The sequence below is a fragment of the Strigops habroptila genome, chromosome 4, assembly GCF_004027225.2.
Source record: "Strigops habroptila isolate Jane chromosome 4, bStrHab1.2.pri, whole genome shotgun sequence".
In the NCBI taxonomy this organism is placed as follows: Eukaryota; Metazoa; Chordata; class Aves; order Psittaciformes; family Psittacidae; genus Strigops; species Strigops habroptila.
Window position 1 is genome coordinate 6,782,430 of NC_046358.1, and position 27,154 is coordinate 6,809,583.

The 27,154-nt window shown below is 42.7% G+C and overlaps 1 protein-coding gene across 1 annotated transcript in view; it reads right to left on the reverse strand.

Annotated features, from left to right (window-relative positions):
* Nucleotides 1-26,494, reverse strand: part of LOC115607225 (transmembrane protein 263-like) — a 201,555-nt gene extending 175,061 nt beyond the window's left edge. The window contains exons 1-2 of the mRNA XM_030484239.2: nucleotides 26,328-26,494; nucleotides 16,112-16,202 (exon numbers count right to left, since the gene is read on the reverse strand). Coding sequence (XP_030340099.2) covers nucleotides 16,112-16,202; nucleotides 26,328-26,492 — 256 coding nt within the window. The 5' untranslated portion in view covers nucleotides 26,493-26,494. The remainder of the gene's footprint in view (nucleotides 1-16,111; nucleotides 16,203-26,327) is intronic.
* Between the last annotated feature and the right edge of the window lie 660 nt (nucleotides 26,495-27,154).

The following is a 27,154-nucleotide window of genomic DNA, read 5'->3' on the forward strand; positions in this document are numbered from 1 at the left end:
AGTGGACTTCAAGGTTTTACTAAATAAAGGTGGGGAAAAAACAACACAAAGATGCAGAGTCAGCCTCAGCTGAGCCAGCAGCTCTCTGGAAAACCCACATGAATGTTAATCCAGCAAAAGAAACTATGTTTTAGAGATGCTTTCCATTCACTGGGAATTGATTCTATAGAATTTCAGAAGGATCCTCTAAAGAACACTACAGCATCTAATAGCAGCTACCCACCTTTACATGGGCTTCACCCACCAGCAGAAAGAAATGCTGGATCAGCAAGACTGCCCTGGCAGAAATGGTTTGTGTGACAGTTTAAGCCACTTGTGTGCACAGTTCAGTCGATAAGGTTAGAACAAAAAAGTATGTTGCTCTACTGATGCCAGCATCCTCTTCCTTGTTCTTCTCACCCCTCCTTTACTTATGGATGCTCTGCCATCACTGTGATATCTGGCATGTAATTTGGTTATTTCCTGAATACATTTTTGGTCAGTAACAAGAAATTGCAGAATAGAAGCACTATCACCATCTGTCCTGACAGGCAACCTGCCTATGTGCTCCAACAGACAGCACAACTCATGATTGGTGACCCTGCAATAGTCTGCCAATGTGGTGACTGTTTAGTGACCAGTGCCAGTGAGTAAACCCCATGGGTTTATAAACAGTCTCATTACAATTTTTCACAACAGATACTCTCATCTTACCAACCATCAGAATTCTAGGCGTTAGTTGGTTTGTCTTCTAAATCTCTAATGTTCACAAGATTTCACTGTGTTTGCATATTCTGAAACACAGTAAGTTGACAATGTTAATGTTACATTCTTTAGCATCAGTTCAACCATCTTATTCTTCCTTCCTGTATTTCCCCACTCTTGCTCCAAAGCCATCCATGAGGAAAAAGTAGTTAGGGTTCTGTCTGCAGTGTTTTCTGTCTGCAGTATTTTGAAACAAAAGCTGAATGTAACTGCCTCTTCTAAAGGGCTGGTCATTACTACTTCCAAATATACCCATGGGGCAAGACAGTTATAAAGAACAAATACAGCATATAAGGATCATGACACTTGAAGAAGCTACAGATCTAAGGAACATATCTGCAAGCAAAAGATCCACGAAATTGCGTTACAGGAGAAAGCAGGAGTGGGACTGAGGGGGGTGAGGAATGTTCTTCACTGCTTTCCCCTCCACCCCTTGCATTCTTTTAAGCAAAGCCACAGTTACTCCTCTCCCTTGTGATCTGAGAAGGTTTCAGACAGTAAAGGAAATTCATGACTCGTTTCATACAATTCAGTAACCTTCCCCCCATCCCACTGCTACACATACATCATGCACACGTTAGAGTGCAAGACTGAAAAGGAAAATATTTCTTCAGGTAACTCTGTGGCTGATGGCACTCTGCTCCTGTCAGTGTGGCAAATGGAGTCTACCACAGCGTACTCATCTGTATTGAGAGAGAAATTACTCCTGCCCATCAGTCACAGAATGGATGAGGTACAAAATCCATTCTCATGATGAATAAATCAGAGTTAAAAAAAGGTCAGGATGTCTTCAGTGTCTGCTGGGGACAAACTTCATTTAAAGTTATTACATTCTTGTCAAAATCTTGACCAGAGTCAGTTTACCACCTTCTCCCCCTTCCTGTATTTCCTCCCTCCTTTTCCTAAAGCCACTCAGCTTTGCACATATTTACTGCTTGACTTTTTAACATCACATTGCTTTTTCTAGCACAGCAGGGAAGATGGCTTTAAGTTCAAACAGCATCCATTCCGAACTTAGCACTGGAAATGGAAAAACACATGGGGTGAGGCACACCTCTCAAACGCACCCTTGAAAGAGTGTGAAACTTCTAGCTGTCCAACAAGATAAGGATTCCTATATCTGAAGGGCTGGATATCTGAAAGGAAAAATCCGACTACAATGTTTACAAACAAAAGCTAAATCTGCAATTAAAAGTTGCTGCGTGATTAAAAGACTATCCTTCAACTATTTATCAGTTGTAGCGGTCCAAATATATTCTAGATAGTCCAAGTAGAGTTGAAGATTGTTTTCCTGTCAACTCTTTAATCACAGATCCATTTTCCAATGTGGCAGAAAAAACTAATTGCACTCCAGTGACCATCGAGAACAACAGTTTGTTCAGGGCCAACTGAGGGCAGGGGATAGTTGGCTTCTCGGAACTAAAAGCTTTCTCGTGATCTCAGATCAAACCTGTAACTACTAATGGACTCCAACCAGCTCCTTCTGAGCAGCTGTCAGAAAATTCTTTTTCCAAGCTGTCCTCACAGGACCCTCCACAGGTCCTCACAGGACCCTTCTTAGCTCCATCTGAAGTCCTCAATCTTCTTGGGCTACAGGAAGAAAAGTCAGGTGGAAAAACACTGTTCTTATACTCTGAAAGCACTTTTCAGTCAGAAGCTACTATAAATTGACACGTTATTTAAAAGAACTGCTGGTACATAATGGAGACTTCAACTGTTTGGAAACACTCTTATTTGTTCCATACTTTAAGTATCTTTACAGATTTCTCTTTCTGGCTGCAATTCATGACAGTAGCAGGAAATTGTGTGTGTGTCCCCTCCCAGCAGTTCACTTGATGCTGCTGTTTTCCCTCTACTCTAGTCACAGTCTATGGTCTGCAAGGATAGAATTTCTTCCTGAGGGAAAGAAAATGAAAATCCAAACAAAAGGACTAAAATTTCGACTTAGGAATTAGCAGCTACATTTAAAGATTTTTCTTTTCTTTGTCTTCAAGGCAAGTGCAGAGAGAAAGCAGATATTGGTGTTCAAGAAGAAGATGACAGCTTTATACAAGGCCTGCTTACCCCTTCCCCAGAATACTTCCTAACAGATCCAGAGAGTCAATAATCAATTAAGGAACTACTCTGCTTCAGGAATAAATCAGCAGGCAAACTGGGAGGAAAGCATTCAGCTGTGGAGCTGACAAAACAAGAACATCCCTGCCACAGCCACAGGAGCTGTGCAGAAGCAATGACAGCTCGCCCTGTCACAAGGCTGAGGAGCACCCATCTTTCCTGCACCTCTCCCAGGGGTTCTCCCTTCCCAGAGGAGCTAACAGGGACCCTCTGAGGCCACCCAACTCCAGGATATGCCACAAGATGTAGTTCAGCAGTTCCAGACAAAAGGATCTCTGTGTTTTTACAAGCATTGCACATTTGTGTGGAAACAGGTCAGAGGGCACATTTTCCTGTAAGTGGAATTGCAAGTGCCCACTGAATCAGCAGAAGGTTTCTTGTTATGCTGTGAAGCACACTTCAGGTCTGGAAATAAAGCTTAAGCACTACCAAGACTGTCAAGGCTATTGTGCAGGCTACAGTTCTCACTCCTTTGGACATTTGTCTGGGTAACACTTCCTTTAAAGACATCCTGCTGCTGACTGGGAAATGTTGTAATTGTTTCCACACCAAGATTGCAACAAGAGAACTTAAAATAATGAGAATGAGAAGGGAACGATAGGGAAAAGCAGCTTTGCTACCTCTTCCAAGTTTTATTTGTGAGATTAATTAGTTAATTATAAAATATGAAAGTCCAGACACATTCTCGATGCCCTGGAATTTAAAAACTCGGGGAAACAGCAAATGTAAACTTGTGACATAATAAAAAAGGGCCGGTGTCTGTCACTATGGAGGGAGGTCTCGGCAGCCCTCTGCTGGGATGTCAGCCACAGCACCGTGCTGGTCACAGCTCCCAAGAGGCAAGAGAGTGGAAAATCCCCACGGCTGGAGAGCACTTTGATTCCGGACGGCAGGAACACCTCGCTGCCGAGGTGCTGATAACTGAGCTGATAACCGCCGAGGAATAGCGGCTCACACCACAGCCATCACCACGGGGCAGCCCGCTTGAACAATGCAACTCTTAAGCTGCCTTTTGCCATTCCCAGATTTTGCTCAGGAGCGTTTTAACCGCACAAAAACCTCCGGAGAAAATGTTGAAAAATAAGCAGTGGTGAATACAACAGCACTGAACTCAAAAGCTGGTAATGGCAGAGCAGTAGAAAACTCAGTGTGGCCTACCCCAGCCAGCCGGGTCCCTCATGGCCGGCTGCTCGGGCTTCTCCCAGCAGAGCACTTGGCAGTTGGCTTCTCAATTTAGTTTTAAGTGTTTGTTTTTAATCACACATGTCAGCATGCTGGGTGGTTAACTTACAATGTGTCACCCACAACAAGAACAAGCCTCCCAGTTAATCAAATACCAACAAAACGTCTCATGTCATATTAATGATACTTGGACCGGAGCCAGGAGGAAGAAGTTTGAAAGCCAAGATCCCTCCGCTTTCCTCACTATCTTCATTACAGTGCTCCACTGAAGTTGCTAGAAACAGGGACATCAAAAGATGACCTCCTGTATGCTATCACAAAAGAGGGTTTTAATGATGCTTCTGGCTGCACCTCTCTTCCTCACTAAAACAACGAGGAATCCAGGAGAGCCCCACAGCACACACTGGACCCAAAGCCTGTCCTTCAGTTCCATACAAGCTCACATGCATGCTACAGGCTCTATTCAACTGGACAACCCATCCTTCAATCTATGGTCCATGGGGATGATGTGAATGTTAACTCACCCTGGTTAGGTGCACGCTTTCTCCAGAAGGAGGCACTTTGGGTGCTCTGCTGCTTTTGTGCTAGGACCCAAACATACATGGCCATGCAGTGGGGCAAAACTGGTAACGTGCAACCAGGGCTGGATGTAGGAATGTCTCTTTCAGCAGCTGTGTGGGCACACGTTAAGCTTAAACCAATCACCAAATTGTATTTCAATTACAGCTGGGTTCAGCTAATCACGATTTTTTCCAACATCTGTAGAGGAGATTTTTAGGCAATGGTAGATGTGTTTTCTCCTTTTTCAACGTAAAGGTTCAAGATCCATCGACTGGAAGAACTTACCCACTTCCACGATTAAATAAGTCAAATATTTTGAGCAAAAAACAGCCTTCAAGATGCTAGGAACAAAATACTGCAATAACAGTAACAATAACATTCTCGAGCTATAAAAACACTAAAGCAAACTTGCAGCCTCATTTTGCATTTCCCAGAGCAAGCCCTAACTTTAATATAGTGTAATAATATCGTATTAAATCTTGCAGGTTTGTTCTTGGCTTTTGGAGGGATGAGTGAGAGGTACTGGGCAGGCAATTCATTCAACCACACTTTTTGGTACTGAACATGTACAAACGGCTCGCTTAACCAAAGAGGATGACTTCTCATAATCAGCTAGAAATATTCCAATTTTTTATTCAAGGAACTTTCTAGGGGAAAACAAACTAATAAAAAATAAACTACAGAACACCCCCACCCCCACCACACACAAATCTCTAGAGAAGTCAAGGTGGGGGGAAGGAAACAGCAATTTTGAATTTCTGCAAAGGGCAGAACCATTATTATTAGACCTTAGACCTTTGCATTAAAATTTAAGTCCAGAAAGTAAAAGAGTAGAAGGCAACACCACTACCAGATTCTTTCTTAGAGTCTTAAATGGATGAACAGGTTTTGGTGAATGGCTCGCACAGCTGCATCACAAACTGCTCGTTCCTGCCTACCTCTTGAACACCTCTCACTTATTCCAAAGATCAGGTCTCAGGTGCTAGAAAATAAATACTTGTTATACTGCAAGACTATAAATCTGTTCTTTCTACTCTAAGAAGATTCCAAGACATTCTTGTAACAATCCCAGAACCCTCTCACAATTCACAGAAACGTTATGGACAAATTTTTAGCATTACTTGCAAACTGGATTTAGTATTTTAAATGAATAATATTTGTTATTTCCTTTATTATATTATCTGGAAAAAAAAAATGTTTATTTTTTGTGATAGAAGACCCAATACTACAAAGCCACCTACATTTTTTTGCAGCAGGTATATCCTACCAAATATTACATACTTGTGGCAAAACTGAAGAGAGTAGTATGTTAGTGGTACAGAGAGGGCATTAACAAAAAATACAGGAGAAAACCTAAAATTTAGCCTAAGCTAAAGTCTTTCTCACCATACAAGTGTCAGCTGGATAGAAAAAGGGCAGATCCCCCATAATATGCCAAAGAAGTATGTTACAGTGGCGTAAGAATCCTTCACATTGATAAGGAATGTGCATTTGCCTTCACTGTGATCAGAAAATAAGAAACAGAGAATTCCACACACATACTAGCGCAAGACTGTTCTCTATAAAAATTACCCTAGGATTCTACCCAATTTCAAAGTAGATGAAGATTTTCTTCTAGAATACTATCCCTGAGGGCAAGAAAATTGACACAAAACCCCTCACTTTTACAGCTCATCCTGAAGTTCATAAACAGCTTTGAAAAGAAACCTACTCTTCAGAGTGAGATTGGTTTTGTGATCCAAAATGATCAGTCCAGGAGAGGCCAGACTGGTGCAATCATGCAATCATACTGGTAATCAAAGTAGCGGCTCAGATTGTTCACAAACAGCTGAAATCAAGACAGGCAGCCAGGTTGAGACTACAGATGTTTATGAAATGTTAACTGGGCTTTCACTCACTTCTGAGGCAGAATTAACAGCCTCATGTACCGACCTTATGATTTAATTGCCTGCTATAATGCTATAATACTCTAATAGTTTAGCACTTCAAGATCTCATCATTGTTAACACACTGATATACTGATTCAATTTCACTCCTGACCTGGATTTACTGCATTGATCATTCTTATTTAGTACTTTAGAGTGTAGCTAGAAATAAGTGAGACTTGCTCGCCTCTTATTTTAGTCCATTAGAATATACATTCTTTTACACTCATCATTTCATACGTCTCTAATTAGTATGAAAACAGTGATGAATGTCTGCCACTACAGCCAGGTAGTAAGATAAGCTGCTTCCACTCACCAAACAGAACTCTGTCACTCCTGCAGTTCAAAAGCCTACTGCTAGAATAAAACACATGCACTAGGAATTGACAAAGATGTATCTTCTGACAGAGGCTTCCCACCGGCCCTTCACCCTGAAATGTCTTTACATTTGGATGATGCACATTACTTAGAATTACTGTGCCAAGGCAAATGGTAAAACTATCGTTGCCCCATCCTCATCCTATGTGCAAACACCCTCAGAGAAAACCAGATGGTTATTGACTCACATCACAACCTTACTGTATTAACAAGATCCACTGATAAGAGGTTTCCCATACTTAAGTTACACAAACCTCTATTCTGAAATCTGCCAGGCACTTGGAGGCTATTTATGCTGCCATTAACAGCATATGCTGTGCACACATACAACATAGTGACAGATTGATTTGCAGGGCATGGAGTAGGCTAGAGAAAAGGGATGCTGAGCTGTCAAAGTAACATCTCATTAAATCATACCAAAATAGTGAAGAGGAAAGAATAGGGCAGAGGGAGAAGTGGAATAAAAACAATTTAAATAGCTTTCATGCTGTTTCTAGGAGACCATGTAACATAGCTGCTGAACGGAAGATGCCCATTGTCAGTAGCAAGCACAAGCAGCAGTAATACAGAAGGGCTGGGGGGTGAAGGAGGAAAATAGGGGTACACACAGACACTGGCTGAGCACTGTTCCCATTTCAGATTGCTGATTTCCCCCAGAGAACAAAATCAAATAAAGCACGAGGAAGCCAATACAGCCACTGGAGAATTTCAACAAAGAAGAATCTCGGCTTGTAGTAAAACGATGATGATAAATTAAACAGAAACACAACATTAGAACTTCAATAGTTGTGAAAGGGTTTTAGAGCTCTGCCAGAAATACTAAGGTAGACTTTGCGCACAAGAGTGAGCTGACAATCCAGGTCATTTTATTCAAAACAAGAATTATTTTGGCCAACAGAAGAGTATGGCTGCATGGAATCTGTGCCTTAAAGAAAGACAGACGATACTGAAATGTTCCTTTTTAGCCTCAGGCCATTTACAGAAGTAGCTCAGGAAATGTTTTTACAGATGAGAGGACATGCCAGGCACATAAAGTCCCAGCTCCAAAGAACAGACAGCCTCATTGCTAATTTCTTTCTCTGCTTTTTAAGAAATCTGCCTTGCTGTTTGAAGTTATCTGACAAGTCCAGTCACCTTTTTGAGGACCCAAAAAATGCCTGACAAGTTATGTATTGAGCAAAGTTTTGTATTATTTATGCCATATGATCACATTTTCTGTTTCAGTTTTCAAGTATCTTTTACCTCTAAAAGCCTAAAAAGTTACGATTTGCTTTTCACCATCCTTATTTATAAATGAGAACAGTCATTTCTGTTTCATACACAAAGAATACTATGGTTCAAGGAAGGCCAAACTGCTTGACTAGAATGAGTCAACAGTGGAGTGAGCAATAGATTATAGCTGTCCCAGTTCCCAGCCTTTTGCTTCAGTTACAAGACCACAGAACTGCAGAGGTGAATCCAGGCTGAGAATGTTGCCAGCTGGACAGTAGACAAAAAAAGCAGATCATTTAAAGAGCTCCTCTGTAGAAGGATTTGACTGTTGGATCTCATGAAGTAGCACACTGAAGCAGTGTCCTGGTTTCAGCTGGGATAGAGTTAATTTTCTTCCTAGTAGCTGGTGCAGTGCTTTGTTTTGGCTTTAGTATGAGAATAATGCTGATAACAGAACCATGTTTAGTTGTTGCTAAGTGGTATTTACTCTAAGTCAAGGACTTTTCAGTTTCCCATGCTCTGCCAGTGAGGAGGGACACAAAAAGCCAGGAGGGAGCACAGCCAGGACCCAAACTAGCCAAAGGGATATTCCATACCATAGAACATCAAACTGGGGAGAGTTGGCTGGGAGCCACCAATCACTGCTTGGGGATGGGCTGGGCATCAGTCAGCCGGTGGTGAGTGATTGTACTGTGCATCACTTAGGTTTCTGGGGGTTTATTCCTCTCTCCTTCCCTAACCCTCCCCCTCCCCCTCTTATTATTATATTTTACTTTATTTCAATTATCTCACCCACAGGTTTTACACTTTTCCAGTTCTCCTCCCCAGGGAGGTAGGGAGCGGGTGGTTGCATGGTCCTTAGTTGCCAGCTAGGGATAAACCACAACAGAGAGTGATTTGACTTGGGAAAGCAGAAGGCTTAGCAGATACCATAGTTTTGCCCTGCCAGCTCCACAGAACTTCAAGATACTAGTGTGGTAGACTACATAAACACATACTTATGTATGTATGTAGTAGATAACATTAAGTGCCACAGGCAACTTTATTAAAGTTACTTTATACCAGAAAAAGCAACAGTTTTTAAGTACAGAGCTGAACACTGAAAGGAAATGGAATTGCTATTAACTGCACCATTTTCCAAGGTGATTTCTTCGCAGTTATTTGGGTATAGGCAGTTTGGAGACAAACAAACTAAACATTACTTGCAACAAGAAGATGCAAACTACAACACAGCTCAAGTCTGCAGCATTCAAATGGCGGTATAGCAGTTACCGCAGCAAACATTTTGCCCAACAATAAAAACACTGTCTCTGATGGAAACTGTTCTCTGTAAAGAATATTTAAGCAAAGTACTCGGAAAAGTGCCACTCATTCATCGGAACTGGATCTGTTTATAGGAATACACCTTCTCAAAGTTAGACACCTATATTATGGACTTGAACTGAATGCCTCATCTCAGATGAGATGCCTAAAGAAGCATGTTCTTCTGGCATCTGCTGGCTTCAATGAACTGCTGTGTTCTTGTAAGAGAATACCACAGCATGAAGCCAAAAGTCCGATTAATTTCAGAAGTTTCAAATGCATGGTAGTACCTCAATTGAAATACAACTGTACTAGTTAGATCTGTAAGGTATTTGTATCCAAAGTCAATCCTGAATGAGTAATTCACAAAACTCCAAGATACTTTGGATCAGAGATTCCCAAACTGTCAATAAGGAGTCCTAAAGCTTCCTACAGAAGCATTCAATACTCTTTTATCTTGTAGAAGATATAAACTAGCAGAAAAGGCTATATGCCTCCATGGAGGCAGATTATAAGGCTAACACAAGATACTACGTTCTAAACTGGTGCAAATCATCTGATTTACGGTAAGTATCCATGTGTGCTCTTTACCCACAGCAAGTGTAAAACAATTTGAATTAAGAACACCATAGTTATTTAGAAAGTAAATTTCCCAAGATTTGTTATATACTGTAGAGCTGCTAAGACCCATTGCTTTTAATAAAGCTTTACTCCACAAGGCCCAATCTGCAGCAAAGGAGGAACGTCTCTGCAGAAGAGATAGCAGAAGGTTCAGACACAAGACTCTTGGGCTTATTGCCAAATGGATCACAGGAGGTTGGCTGATGAAATCTTAACGTTTAATACTTAAAAGACTATGGAAATAAGAACTGGTTTGTAAACTCCCAACTGCTGTTAACCAACGATACAGCATTTCAACCAGACCATACCACCTTACACGAAGCTTTTGTACACTAAGTACCAGTTAGCAACATAGGGCCAAAAGAAGCTACAGCCAGACCCCAGTATCTACCAAGGATGCATTCTCAAAATATATAATACTTAACAGTAAAGTTACTTTTCTGGTAAGAATTTGTGTAATAAATAGAGGATACATGCAGGAACTTCAGAAGGAGAATTTAAATACAGAGTTAGTGGCTATGAGGTAGAGCATCACAGAATGGTTGAGGTTGGGAGGGACTTCTGAAGATCATTTGGTCCAACCACCCTGCTTACGCAGGATCATTTGGAACCGGCTACCCGGGACCATGTTCGGATTATACACAAGGAAGTTTTTTACTATTAGGGGAGTGAAACACTGGCACAGGATGCCCAGGGAGGTGGCAGATGCCCCATCCCTGGAAACGTTCAAGGCCAGGTTGGATGGGGCTCTGAGCAACCTCATTTAGTTAAAGATGTCCCTGGTCATTGCAGGGTGTTTGGAACTAGATGACTCTTAAAGTTCCCTCACAACCCAAACTATTCTAAGATTCTACAATTCTATGTCCAGGCGGCTCTTAAACACCTCCAAGATGGGAGACTCCTCAACCTCTCTGGGCAACTCATTCCAGTGCTTCATCCTCACAGTGAAAAATTACCCACTTATGTTTAGTTGTGTTTCAGTTTGTGCTCATTGCTGCCTCTCCTGTCACTGGGCACAACTGAAAACAGCCTGGCCCCATCTTCTTTACACCCTCCCCTCAGGTATTTGTACATATTGATCAAGATCTCCCAGTCCTTCTCTTCTCCAGCCTGGACAGTCCCAGGTCTCTCAGCCTTTCCTCATAAGAAGAGATGTACCAGTTCTTTAATCATCATCAATGCCTTTTGCTGGGCTCTTTGCAGCATGTCCATGTCTCTCTCATACTGTAGAGCCCAGAACTGGACACAGTACACCAGCTGTGGCCTCACCACTGCTGAATAAAGGGGAAGGACCTGCTGGTAAAAAGAAGGAGAAGCAGGAGCATGGTCAGGGTCACCAATTCATCAAACAGAAGAGAAAAGTTGTCCAGCAAAGAAGATGCTGGTATTCCATGATGGATCATGTTACGGAAGATTTAATCACCACCAGATTTCATTGCTATCACTTTCCTTGAACAATTGAATGGAATAGAACAGAAAAACAAGGTGATAGTAACAATTAACAGTGCATTGTATTAAATGATCAGCAACTCTGAACTGGTGGATAAAGAAGCAATAGATACAACAAGGTGCTGCTGTACTGGGGTAAACTAAAACTAGTTCTCCCACTGCAATCAGACTGCCATTTAACAGCAAACATTTGAGATCACAGAATCCACCTGGAAGTAGCTCAGTGCTTGACCATGTGGCAGCACAGATCAGCTATGCTGAACCTCTTGCAAAGAGGAAAGTGTTTTACACCATTTAAAACAGACTGGCTCCTCTCCAGAGCTCGCTGCCCCGCAGTGGTTGGTGACATACACAGCCCTCTCTGCGGAGTGTAAGCACAGCAGCCTGAGCAGCACACCACACGCTGATTACTACTGCTCCCCCACGCTTGCCTTTTAATGGGGGGGGGGGGGAAGTATGTTAATAAGATGGGAGAGAAAGGAAACATGAATGGGAATAAAAGAATAAAAGTGTGAATTGGGCAAAGGGATCGTGAACAGGTAAAACAGCATTAGGGACAGGCAGCCTTCCCGGGGCTCCCCTGTACTGGGTTACGGACGGCAGAGGTTTAACACCAGCGGCCACCGCCGCCTGCCGCAGGGGTGTGCAGGGGCGCCCATCGGCGGGCCTGCAGCGCCCCCCCGCGGCCGCAGCGCGCACCCCGCCAACGCTCCCTGGCGCTGACCGCCCGCTCCGACGCACCGCGGACCCCCGCAGCCAAACCCACCAGGACCCGCTTCTTCCACTCCATTGCAGGACGGGGCACAGTATCGGAGGCCCTGCGCCTGCCACAGCGTTCACATATATGCCTGCAAACCCGTCAGTTCTTTACGTCGTGTTTACTTTATCTGGAAGGTTGGGCTTGGTATCACGAGCGGCTGGGGGGTGGAGGGATCAAGAGTACACCAGAGGAGAGATTTGGGGGTGTTGCTTGACAAGAAGCTCAACAGGACCCGACAGCGTGCGCTTGCAGCCCTGAAAGCAAACCGTATGCTGGGATTCATCAAAAAAAAGCATGACCAGCAGGTCAAGGGAGGGGATTCTCCCCCTCTACTCTGCTCTGGTGAGACCCCCCTGCTGCAGACCTGCGTCCAGCTCGGGGGCCCCCCAACACAAGAGAGACATGGAGCTATTGGAATGAGTCCAGAGGAGGCCACAAAGATGCTCTGAGAGCTGGAGCACCTCTGCTATGGAGCCAGGCTGAGAGAGCTGGGCTTGTTCAGCCTGGAGAGAAGGCTCCAGGGAGACCTTATTGTGGCCTTTCAATACTTGAAGATGGTGCATAAGATGGAGACATACTTTTCAACAGGGCCTGTAGCAATAGGACAAGGGGTGTGGTTTTAAACTAAAAGAGGATACATTTAGAGAGAGAGAAGGAAAAAATTTTTTACAACACTGGCACAGGGTGCCCAGGGAAGCTGTGGCTGCCCCATCCCTGGCAGTGTTCAAGGCCAGGTTGGACACAGGGGCTTGGAGCAACCTGCTCTAGTGGAAGGTGTCCCTGCCTGTGGCAGGGGGTTGGAACTAGATGACTTCTAAGGTCCCTTCCAACCCAAACCATTCTCTGATTCTATGACCATACCATCGGTAATGATGCATCTTCCTTACAGAATAAAAAGCCATGTTTGATATCTAATACCACCTACAGGATCTGTTACCAGCTGCACTTTTTACTCATTTACTCCGTTGACTTACTTAAACAGAAGAGTTAAATTTGACAGCAGATCAAATAAATGAACTCAGATTACACACAGGAACTAGCTTCTGTTGGACAGTTTCTTGGTTGTCTTTCAGGGGTTTCCTGGTTCATCTTCTTTTTAAACCACGTCACATTAAGGAAGATTTTCCCCCAGACCTTTGTGTTTGCAGGTCTATTAACATCCAAGGAAAGATGGGACCCTTGAGCCCAAACAACCTGTCAGAGCCCACTACAGGAACTCCACTGGACAGCACACTGCATCAACACACTACAGCAGCTGTATTTTACCCTAAAGTTTCCTTAACGTTATAATAAAACTTTGGGAGGCTGGGGGAGTCTTCTCTAATCTCCCCCATTTTTCCCACACCACAAAACTCGCCTCAAATACTGACAGGTTGCCACACGACACCCAAAACCAACATCCGCTGTTCTCCACCGCTTGTTACTCACACATAAGCCTACTCAATTTAGTTATGTACATGATGGACTTGTGAAAGTGTCCCTTTATTTGTAGAAGGCCACATTGCAATGCTGTTCAGAAACAAGACAATCCCTGAAGCTTCACCTTTTCTTTTACTGCAATATTTATATAGCACAGTGCTTCCAATTCCCTCCTGAAAGGAGGGGAATAAATATGCAATGCAAGCTAGAAAAAGAAGCCACTGTGATGCAATCTGGTGAAATAATAGATTGTGCTAGAAAGACACAGACTCTGGAGAGCTTTCCATCCCTTATGCACTCATTACCAGAAGGCAAACAGACATAGCCTCTCGTTCATAGATCCCAGGAAACAGGAGTGCAGTAGTCATGACAACACGTTTTATTTATTGCAAAGCACTTGATTTAACTGTGAAAGTGCTATCAGAAGAAACCAGAAATCAGTAGAAGAGCAAGAAGACAACAGTACCGAATGGCAGAACTTCAGAGATCTCTCTTCATGGAGTATTTGTAATCACTCCAACAACTACATGCTCTCCTGGCTGGTCTGTGCTGGTAGACAGCAGCTTCTAAGGAAGATTCCTGTTACTCAGTTCCACTAATACATAAGGCCACCTAGAAGTTCAACATAATCCTGATGGCTCTCTTTCAGGAGCAATTTTTCCACCTCTTCTCCCAAGCAGTCTCTAGTTTCAGTTGTGCTCCCAACACTCCTCCTATTTTGCTACTCTTGACATCACTTGTACATTTGAACAGCACACACTGAGCTCAGTCTTTAAGAGACCTCACAGTACCTCCTGTACCACTGCTCAATGAAACCAGCCCAACTGTTACAGTTCTTTTTCCTCATGCCAGCAAAGTGGGCATAGCCAGAGCACACACTTGTTCCAGACCACCCAGCAAGCCACAGAAATGGAATATTAATACTCCTATTTTCCATCAGCATCCAAAGCAGCAGGGTTGCAGGCAGAAACAAACATTTTCAATCACAAAAAACTTAGTTTGCAAAAATACTCAGCCACATTAAAATAAAATCTTCTGATTACACAATTCAAACCCATCGTTCAAAATCCAAGACGATTCCTGATAAATTCATGAGACAAGATGATCTCCTGTGTTTTACATTCCAGGATATGGTCTCTAGGCTCATATAATCATCAGCTCAGGCTAGTGACCAGAATTCTTACTTCAACAATGCACTGTCATTACATGCTGACTTGGTATTACTTACAAAGGAAAGGGGGCAACAAAAGGTAAATTAAAGAATCAAGATTATATCCTCTGTGTATATATATATAAAAATCACATCTTCCACATTTACTTCCTCTGGCCTTATAGGAGTTGCAAAAATAGACCTGCCTTTCACTTACCTCTATATACTGTAATTGCCAACACAGAGTATATGAAATGGCACAACACAAAATTGCAACTTAATGAGAAAACTATAATGCTCAACAAGAGGGGATGGAGCAGCAAATTCCTAAAACCATCTACTTAGTTCATATTCCCTTAAGAACAGCTGACAGTATAACTGCTGCATCAGCATCTTACTCTCTTAAAGAGAAAATATAAAGCACACTTAGGTTTCCCAGAGACATGTCATGGTATTTTAACAGTAAGTTGCCAATAAGAAACTCAGCACTCTCTGGGTTGTTTAAGCCATCCATGATGATTATGAGTGATTGTGTTTTAAAAGTCACTGAACTGGAGACAAAGCTTAAAATGCATCACCACTTGCAGCAATGTTAGCAGCTTCTATTCAAAAGGAAGCAATGCCTGTTCTGTTGCACATATACAATGTCTGCAACATTTACAGAGTGGGAAAATTCCGTTCCCTGTCTAAATCCAGGGCATGTCATTGCAAACAAGGTTTTTAATTAAAATTGCCATTTTTGAGCCTCCTGCTGACTGACAGTGCCTCGCTACCTCCTCTTCAGATGGCTAAACCGGTTTCCAAGAGAGAGAGCGGAAAGAAACAAAATCACTAGAACACCTAACTTTGACGAGTCTCTGCTGGGGACAATTTCAATAGCAGGATGCTGCAGAGCGAGGTAAGGAGAGAATAGATGACTACTTAGGAAGTCTTCCCTAATGAAGGCTCAAAACATCACAAACAAGACAATAGAGGAAGCATTTTATTCCTAAGCCCCCAGACAGGATGATCAAGCAGGACAATTTTAATCAGAAACCATATTGTTAAAGAGAATGCAGAACAATGTCCCCACCTCAGTGGGTGCAGCTTTCTGTGAATACAAAAGTAGGCCTAAGGGCTGGTTAGATCTCTGGCTGGGAGGTTGGCTCAGCTGCCAGCACTGACAAAGCTTTATCCCTCTCATAAAATAGGCAGATGTAGGCTCTCAAGACAGACAGACAAATAAGACTTCCTTGGCCAGAAGATTTCTCCCAATTTAATGTAAAGAGTTTATATTGACTGCTAGTACTGTACCTTCAGGAGGCTCTTCCCGCAGATGAGGAGGCAATTCTTCACTACTTGTCTCAGTTTCATCTTCCACCATCTGTGTTTCTAAGCTAGGTCCCTGCAGAACAGAACAGAACAGCAAGAGGAGGTAAAATGGAGAAAGTTCAGAAAGGAACCACAGAAATAATTACAGGATTAGATAATATGCCAGACAATAAGGACACAAGGAGCTCACTTTAGCTGATGAGAAAGCAAGCTGCTGGGAGGTTTGTTTGCAGTTGAAATACTTAGGAATGGGGGAAGAAAAAAACCAAAGGAATCTTCAAGCTAGAAAGCAAAGTTACAAGGGCCTGAGTAGATTAAAAACCAGTAACTGAATGGGGAAGCATAACTTCTAAATTACTATTTCTAACACACACAATCATTACAATAATAAATTCAAATCCCCCTTTACCAAGAGCAGCAACAGACTTGCCATCACTTGGAATTTTCCAGGAAAAACAATGCCATCTTTGTCTTACCAAGACTAGATTCAGGAAATCATGTTTTAAGATTATTTATAACTAAATTATAGTTAAAGTTGTTGGTGTTAACAGAATGAGGCATCAGTTATACTTGGGTTTTTTCATTCTTAAGGATCCCTGACAGACAAATTGAGGGATGGGATGCACATGACAGTATAAGTTATTGGCTTGCAGACAAGCAGCCATGCAGTGTCCAGCAATTCTATAATAACCCTCTTGAGCTGCAGCCATGGCACAAGTAATGCACACAGATGTTGCTTTTGCTTTGATGCTCCCTCTAGAAGCATTTAGGATGCAGGAAGATGTTCCAACAGTTCAGAAACATCAGTAGATTATGAACTGTGTAATAGTCTTTCAATTATTTAGGGTTTGTATAGCCTTTTTAATTGAGATTGTGGTTCCATTCCTCACTAGAGCCATTCATGAAGCGCAGATTTAAACAGGCCTTATTACAGGAATAGTGAGGTTATGGCACAGAGCCTAGGAACATACAACTGAGAAAAACCTTTTGGCTCTCCAGAGATGGTCCCTGCTCTCACAAGCAAGTACATCATACAATTCCTTTCAGCAATCGATGAGTTTCTGACTATGAGCACTACTAAGATTTAGTGGCAATTTTTATGTTGTATTTTAAAACAAGATCTGAATTGCCCAAGGAACATATTATCTTGTGTTCTGGCCATACTGTATGACTACTGACCTTACAGTGCAGTTTAGCTCAAGTCTTATGGGCTGCTGTGACCCGGTAAATTAGTATTTGTTTGCTGCTTTACACTGTGTTTCATGGAAGGCTATGGATTTATGGGTAGAGGACTGCCAGTACTGAACTAAAGCACTGACAAATCCCCTACAAGCATTTCAGACTATCCTTCATGCTCTTCCATGGGATACAATGCCTTTGAGGATTATTCTGACCAGAACTTCAGTGATATGCTCACATTTGCACTACATTTAAAAGACTGTATATTTTACAAGTGTTGTGATAAATCCATGCATGACAAAGAAGATTCCTACCCAGTGAGGATCACTATTTTCCACAAGATCCTGAGTTACACATATGACACTGACACCAGGAGCTGCATTTGTCACCACATTTGTATAAACAAATTATTTCAACGTGGTCATAAAAGCAGCCTATACTATCTCGGTCTCAGCAGAGTATTAAGTACACAAAAGCCCCACATCATTCAGGGCAATCCCAGCACCAGACAACTCGTATCAAGCCATTCTGCACTTAAGTCAACAGTGACATGAGACTGCCACTGCAAACACCCAACAGGTAAGTCAACACTGCAACAGCATAGCTTTCTAAAAAGTCCTTGCAGACCAACTCGAAACAACCCAAAACCAACCCTACCCGGCACCATCAGGACCACTTTGAGGCCTTTTAGACTCTACTTTTGTATTTAGCATTACATTAATTATGGTATATAATTTTAAACCAAAATAGAATCTGTCAACTGACTGTTCACTGAGCTAATTCATTAGGCTAACGAATAGCAAAAAATAAAACCCCCAAACAAAGGCTAACGGGGGGGGGGGGGGAGGGGGAGGGGAATCAAAGACAAATAAAGAATCCATCCTGTGAAAAATTATTAGTGGAACTGAAAGAGGTTGGGGCAAATAACTTCAAGTTTCCTTCAGTTTATGACTCCTAGTAGAAAGACACTTCATTGCTGTTCGCAACCAAGGAGAAGCATGTATCTTACCATCTTTTCGTTCTACTCAATCCCTAAATACACAGTATTCTTATATATATATATATACACATATTTCCCACACAAGCAAACCCAAAAGAAAACCCACCAAATGAATATACTCCTCCCCATTATACTGAATTTTATTAGTAATCATTTCCCCCTTGCAGAACAGAATCTGGAGGAATGTCAAGCCCACAGTCATGACTTCAGCAGCAGCTCAGTGTTGAAGTTCTGTGACTACCCTTTAGAAATTATTCTAAAGCCTGCAGCTTTAGCTACTACTTTCCCTGTGCATTTTCAAGTGAAAACAGTATTTATTTCCTGACCTAAATCTCTGTATTTTGATTCTTGCTCCTGAACACTTTACTCCAGTTTTCCCTTTCTGACATTTATCTTCACATTCATTTCCATTCTGGACTTGTGCCTAGAATCTCACTTCTTTCACTGTTCAAAACTGTCTTATTCCTCAAAGTCTCTCCTTAAAGAGCCCACAAGGTCAGACCTAGTTCATTCTATGCAAAATCTTCAACTGCCAGCCTAAATCACACATTCTCTGTCCTGCCTAACACTGAGGTTCAGACCTGGTATTCTAGGCAGGCACAATTCCAATAAGGCAATTTAGCAAAGGAAAATTAGTGGCAGCACAGGCTTCACCCCTCCACATCTCTGATTTCACTTGAAAGCTTTTCCAGCACAGGTCCAACACCTTTTTTATATAGTACCAAATATATCTCAACTGATAACTACAAAGGATAGATGCACCCCTAAAGAATTACAAGACTGCGTGGGTCTTGGGGAAGAAACAAGTAATCCTCGAGTATAGGGCAGTTTGTTAGGTGCTTTGGGAAGCGACAATGGTATTTTTAAGCTATCTTCATGAAAACACTGCCTATTTCTGCATTATGTTTAAAGAATATTTATTGCATGCCCACAAGACTAAAAGCCGCAGTTTCCTGTACATTTACATACTTTGCCCCTTCCTAAAACCACAAAAACCCCAACTCTTCTCATTCCAGGTTCACTTCCTCTAATGGTTGAGAAATGATACATCTTCCTGCCCGTAGCAGGGGGTTGGAACTAGGTCTTTTCCAACCCAAACCATTCCATGGTTCTATGATCTTATGATGCCAAATGACTTGTCAGATCCAGCAACAATGAAGCTGACCTTCATCAGGCTTTCCTACAATGACATCATTAATAACTGTTAATTTGGGATCTCTCCTCTATCCAGTCACTGTTATGAAGTTCCTCAGAACTTATCTTTGATATTTCATGTTTAATCAAATTAAATTATTCCATCTTCTCTATTTGAAAGCGGTTTGTGGTTTTTCTTGGCTTCTACACAATTACATAAAGCCTCAATTTCTACAGAAAACCAGCGGGTTGGGGTTTGGTGGGGTTTTTTTGGTTGGTTGGTTGAGGGAGTTTGGTGGGTTGTCTTTGAGAGGGTTGTTGGGGGTTTTTGATGATGTTTTGAGGGGGGTTTTGTTGTTGCTTTCATTGGTTTTTTAAGTCATAAGAAGATTTTAAACAAGCAGAGACTGGGTAGATAGTTCAACACAATTACTCCCTTTTCCAGGGAGCTGAGGGTTTACAGGTACTTAACTCCAGCTGAAGCACAGAACAACCCAACCACCTCCTTACACACTACTGCCCAGCCAACCACGCTCAAACAGTAGGAACAACTTTTAAACTACCACTGTACCTTTGGTAGGCAGGTTGCAGCTGCAGCTTTTACTTAAGCAATGGATTTTCGGTGTATTAGGGAATTCAGACTTTCATTTTACATTTTCTAACTGTAATAGTGTGCCACTGAATCTGCCATCACTACTGATTGCACACCCACACGTTACAGGTTTCCAAAGCCAGCTGGAGTTTTCCTGCAGAGGGAAAAATATTGATCTGCAATCATAAACATTTTTTTCCCCATGTCCTGTAGGTTTAAGGAAGGCTCTTGATGGATGCTTTGCTTTTAATTTTGCAAAACAAGCTTTGCTCGTAATGAGAGCTTCTATGCCAGGTTTCAGCCCAAAGGGAATTGGAGTTGCAGTTATAAATCCCCTAGAACACTAAAGGAAAGTACAGAAATAGAAATGCTGAGCATGACAGCAGTGTAAAATTACAGCCCTTTGTTCAAAGAACACTTTAAGAAAGAACTAGAAAAGTTGGTAAGATTACTTGCTCTTCTCTGCATTTGGACAAACACACCAGGGAGGCTACAATTTTACCACCACCTAATTTTGTCTTGACAACAATACTGGAGGAGAGAGGCAAAGTGAGCAAGTTTTAATGTTGCAAATTCCAAATCGAGTTCTATTGTTCTCAGCAGAAGAGTCAAAATCCTGTTTCTACAGCAAGAAAACAACTTTGTACTATGAGTAATCCTACTTAGGGTTTACTTGGCATAAATAACTTTTCAGCAACACTAATGACACCACAATCAATATTCTCCATTCAGCAAGCCAGTAAACAGTCTGGTTTACACTTTTTCCATTTACGTTTTATATGGAGCATATAACAGCACTTCTATAGCAAAAAGCCAGTACAGTCTGCTTAGTGGTAGTTCAGACAGTTCTGGATTTTGAACTAATCATTGTATTGAATTTAGTCTTGATCGACCATTTATTTTCCATCTGAATTTTACTTACTACATCAATGTTAGCACAGAAAGACTGCTTTTCAAACAACAAACCAACCACACTTCATTTGCTCATGTACTGACCTGGCTCAAAGGGAACACTCCTCACTCCTATCAGGTTAACCAGTGTAATTATCAAAAGGATGCCATGCAGCAGTGCAAAGGCTGGAAAGTCACCCTGAAAGAGGCTGCATAAGTTGCTGTCTAGTTTAAACTACTATCTCCACAAGGAAAGGTATGCCTTGTCCAGAACACTGTTTATATTCAAAACCTGACTGTGCTGAATTGCATTTGTTTGGAAAGAAGGAAGTTACATGAAGGTGAAGTGTCATTGCACAGAGTAACTCAAACATTAGTAAATGCTTATTTTGGGGCCAAGACAATACATAGTAAAAGCAGCCACTACAGAAACACCTAGTAGACTCTGTTCCAGAGAGAAGTATGACACAGAATGATGCAGGACCAAAGCATGACCCTGATCACAGCAAACCAATCTGAAAGCTACTAAATAATTACCAATAACAACATCTCAGAAATATCTATTAAATCATATTGGTAACTGAGCATTCACTGATTCGGGCAATTGCAGTGGGAAGGATATGTTCTTCAATCCAGAACTTATTTCTGTTTCCTTATTTCATTATGAATTGCAAAATAAATTGTCTGCAAGACATCAAACACTTCTGAATTAGCTGGGAGATCAGAATATGATGTATTTATCATACCAATTTTAAACTGGTTTTGTTGATGGCTAGGTAGCTAAGTATTTCCTTCCTTACAAATGAGTTCTGCACTGAGATCAGAGCTCTTCGATTAGTGTTGCTTGTTGTTCTATGCATTTATTGTTGTAATGTTTTGAAGGAGAAACTTTTCAGATAAAATATTTACTCTACAGAATGAAAACTACATCTTCTGGTACTATCAAGCTCTACAATTTTATACCTTAGCCTGTATGCCTTAAACTTGACAGCCAGAAGGCCTGCCAGCAAGAACACCCCTTTTATTTCAGGCTTCATGGAGATCTCATTTGCTTCCAAATTAAGTGTGAGAAAGATCACAACTGGCCCTATACAAGATTCTAACCAGAGTTACTTCACTCAGCAACTAAACAACCATCAGATGGAGAAAACACTTGTCCATTATAAATGCAAGCAATACAACTTAACAGTAAAAAGTAATTCTGGCAGCAATCACTTTTGGTAATGGCTGTCTCTTACTTTTGAGAACCTGCAAGGTGATGATTTTCATCATCCCTCCCTCAAAGATGATTTTCTTCTTAGATTGAAAGGAAGTCCAAGAATTGCACTAGACCTCAGGCAGTTCTGCAGAAGCATTAAGATTGTAAGATTTGCTAACACAAGCACAAGCAACTTCGGTGACTTCCAACAGGTTCAACCAGCAGCAACATTTATGTTGACGAAACTGCTTAAGAGCTCTACCACTGCCCTCACCAATGTAAACATGTACCTTGCCCAGAACTTTAAAGGCACATAACCTCTTCCCATCCCTCTGAAATTCAGCTGCAACACTGGGAAAAGAAAACCACCAGAAAGTTTGTAAGATACTTCATCACTGAAGAAAACCAGATGTGACCAATCATAGGCAGATAATCAAGCCAGAATTATCTACAGATTATACAGTCCATGCTCCGTTTTACTCCATGTTTTACATTCACCCTCCTTCTGCTTCCTATAACAATTTTACTATATACTCCATAGAAACAATGCCTTTTGTCTCTTCTTTTTTAAGTTGTTCCTTTCCCAAGGACTTTTCATTTCAACTGTCAAGTGCCCTGCTAAACAGGATCAGAGACACGTAAAAAAGTTACGTATACATCAAGTTTTGACAGGACAACCCATGACATCCTTCAGGAACAGACCTGTCTGTAAACGCAAGCAAGAGAAGTATTCACTTAGGCTTTCCATAACTTTAGATGCTTCATCTTCATGCTTTTATCTGATCTCTAGGATTTATCTGCCAACATCAAGTATCACAGGCAGTCAGAAAAACAGAACTAGAAGCAGTAAGTTCATGTTCGGTCTCTTAAATATAGCTGTAAGTTTCTCAAAGGAAAATGTCACATTTATGAGACTTGTCTTAGCTCAAAATATGTAACTTAAATGTGACTACATGCCAAAGCACCACAAGCTCTCTTTCTACTTTGGAGAATCACTTCAGTTCAATAAAAAAACTTCAGTGAAATCACATCTTGATCTTGCTCTCCCAAACAAGAGCTTCAATATCACCTGACTCTCAATGCCTTTCATTCCTTTGATTTTGGATTTAAGTGAGAGCAGTGACAGGAGCAGTGTTGGGAACAGTCACTGTGGCAGCAACCATATTAGGTAGCCATCAGGGACTATCCTAATGCCCCAATTCACTCACCAGTTGAAGATAAGGCATGAAGAGGTTCTGTTAGCAAGGCCACATTCTTCAGTGCTCCCCAAGCCCAGAGAAAGCCAGTGTTCACTCACAAGAGAAATATACTAGAAATAAACTGTATTGTAGGACAGTAATTGGTGGCTGACACTGTGATGGACATGAGAGGAGTTGGTCATCTCCCCACAACTCTCCACTTTCCCTAATGAATGAAACTGTCCTCCCCACCTGACAGACCTGTTACCCAGGCTCCTAATGCAGCCTGAAAAGGTGTATTTCCTTGCCATCAAGAGGATCTGCCCTTGAAGGAAAGCAAATGCTCTTGGTGTATTCAAAACATATAATTTATTCCTACACATCAGGATGGTCCACTTTCAAGCTGACTGCCTCTCATTCCTGTCCTACAGTGCAGGAAACAAGGGCTTTAACCAGTTTTACATTTTGCATAGGCCAAAAGGGCCCAGAGATACCATCTTTCAGCACTGCCATTGCTTGAAAGACTTGGGAACGGAAGCAAAGCACATGTAAAGACTACCTCAAAGCCAATCTAGTTTCAACCCCTCAAGCTTTAAAGCATGACTTTGCCATGCTGCTTTATTTCACTCCACCTTTTTAACAGGATATTTACATTATTTGATCGACTTAAAAATAAAGACACATCAAGCTTCGGTTTCCTCAGCAACAATCAGACATTAGTGAAGGATCCTGAAATGATCACTTCCACAGCAGAACTCCCCTGATGTTACCACTTCTCTTCACCTGCTTCTTACCTCCATAAATAGGCAGGCCATCATATGCGCAGCAGCATTAACTTGTTTTACTTTGACAGCCCTGCTTTCTCAGCAACCTGCTAACCAGCATCAATGAGAAAGGCTCTAAACCCATACTGCTAAAATACACAGTCAAATGTATTTCCGAAGACTTAACAACAATTAGGGGATGAATAGGCAAGATGACTTTTCAAAAAGCTTGGCTCTTATGTATTCCCTGCAGTGATCAACAGCTTAAACTTGGATTTGTTTTCAACTCACAGTGAACTATTTGTGAGCAGGTCCATAAAAAGGATTCCCATCTCCCACACCACACGGACACCCCTTGTTCCCCCTCACTTCTCCTTTCCTCCCCCTTTTAAGGGGTAAAACACGACACACTTTTGATGCATGCCACTTGTTAATTAAAAATGTGATTATTCCCCCACCCCAGCTTAAGACTTTAAATCATGAAACTGCAATGATCTTACATAAAGGAAGCTGAGGCAACTGCTACAGCAAAAGGTAGCACATTTGGGAAGAAACATACACTGAAAGAAAACACCCTGTCAGAGGGAAAGCTGTGAAACCTTTCATACGGAAAAGCTCTACGAGGTGTTTATACCTGATGATTGGTGAAAAAGGAAAAAAAAAGAATACTCTCCTTCCCACACAAACACACACAGTTTCCTTGCAATCAGAACATAACTCCACTCACATCTTGCTGTGTTTTGAACAAGCCCATCTAAAACAGCCACAAGCTTTCCCCACTCCAGTGGGGCAAAAGAGGAATTCAGTGGAAGTAATGGGCTTAGCAAGAAAAATCAGCTGTTTACTCTGCATGTAATAAAACAGAAGCTGCAGGAAGTCTTTTCAGCTTTGGCCTCAAGCTGTATGTACTGTTCAGCCAGCACTCTGAGGTTTTTGTTTTGCAGTATAAGTCAACAACTCACCCAGAGCCATAGCACTGTTTACCAACAGCTGTCTTATACATATTTTTTGTTATCCCACACTATTCGAACTAACAAGCATTCAGAAAGAAAAATAAAATTACTCTTTACTGTCAGGCTTTGAACAAATGCAAAACAAAACAATAACACTGCATAGAAGGAAACATTCTTTTTATATACATTTATTTAATGTAGTCAGAAACTGTCCCTTTTCTTCCATGTCAGCTGTGCAGACACTGATAGTTGAGAGCCCCTTGTGCATAGAGGCAATCACCCACCTGAATAACCAACACGCATGTACTGTTGACAACCCAAAACCTGCACAGGCTGGGGAACTCCTAACACATACTTCCTTGACTCAAGGAAGGCCTGAGCCAAATTTCTCCATCAGGACAGGTACAGACCATAGCTACATACAGTTTCTGCCTCAAAGAGCTTATAATCTAGCTGATCAATAATTTTGCTGCTGGACAAATTCAGGAGACAGGGGATGCCTGGGGTGCCTTGTGTTTCAAACTGATTAACGTGAGGGACCTGTTTCAGAAGTCATGCACCTGCAAATTAAAGAGATAGGACAGAAAACAATGGGAAGAAAACCAATACCACAGCACTGCTGACTGCTAACCAATGCAAATGAAGAGACAACCTCTCAATTAAGAGCCAGTATATTATCACTACTGTTATAGCCCAGTCAGCCTTAGCATCCACCTCTCCCACAGCACCGAAGCTGCCTGCTGGCACAGGTCAACCCCCTTCTATCCTAATAGTTTTCCACATCAAACTAAGGAGAAAGGCTATGGTCTCCACACTCTTGGAAGGGCCTGTGAGAGAAGCAGCACAGGTGAGCACCAGAGCTACTACTCCCAGTAGCATACCACTACTCCCGGTAGCACCAAACCCCGCGGCTGCTGGGGCAGTGGAACTGCCTACACGAATACAGCCATGAGGGAAGAAGCCCGGAGAAAATAGGGCAATTTCCCTGCAGAGACACAAGCCCAAAGGGGGAGCGGGCCGGGCAGCCTCCTCCGGCTCCCCTCACAGCGCCGCAGGCAACAACCGGGCTGTAATGGAGAGAGGGGGTAAATACTCCCCAGGCGACGGCTCCAAGAAGCGGCACCACATCCCCCGCGAAGTTAGAAGCTTCTGGAAGTTGTACTTCATTACGAGAGCTAACAGCGACCACCTCCCGCCAATGCTTGCCGAGAGCCCGGCCCCTACCCCTGCTTCCCCCCCAACAAGCTACCGGGAGCCGCCGCGGCCCAGCCGAACCCCGCCCGGCGGGACCCCCAGCCGCCAGCATCACCTTCATGCCGCGCCTCCCGGAGCACCGCCCGGTGGGGATGGATGGAGGGCGGGCGGCCGCCGGCTGCGTCCCCGTGTCCCCCGGCGCTGAGGCTCCGGCTCCTCCTGCCCGGTGTAAACACACAGCGGCGGGAGCAGGGGGTGGGCCGAGGGGGGGCAGCGCCATGGCAACCCCGGCCGGAAGAGGAAGCGCGGGGGTCAGGGGCCGCCATCTTGTCAGGGGTCGCTGTGGTGCATCGCAGCGGAGGGGTCTCAGTGCTCTGAGGGGCATGCTTTAGTGACAGACGCTTCCTCACGTTTCAGGTTAAAGCGCTTTACAAGTTGTAACGCATTAACCACCTCACGTTTCCTTTATATACCTTATGGGAGTGCAGCAAAGGGAGATAATTGCCCCACCATAGCCAGGCAAGGAGGTGGTGTTTGGCCAAGATGAGGAGTCTGTTCTCTGGGCTCTGTCTTTGCTGTCGTTTCATTGATTCTAGTCAAGAGCTGAGTTCTTGGGAGGAATTGGGGCTTTCTAGCCCTTTCCTCATACTATCCTCAGCTAACATACTAGATCTCCAGCCTGCAGGACACGGGTGCACCCACTGCTGATGCTTCACATCAGGGTCTGCTGCTTGGTGGCAAAGATACAGACTGGTTTGGGTTGGAAAGGACCTTAAAACTCATCCAGTTCCAGCCCCCTGCCACAGGCAGGGACACCTTCCACTAGAGCAGGTTGCTCCAAGCCCCTGTGTCCAACCTGGCCTTGAACACTGCCAGGGATGGGGCAGCCACAGCTGCTCTGGGCACCCTGTGCCAGTGTGGAAAAAGTCTTTGGCATGTGTT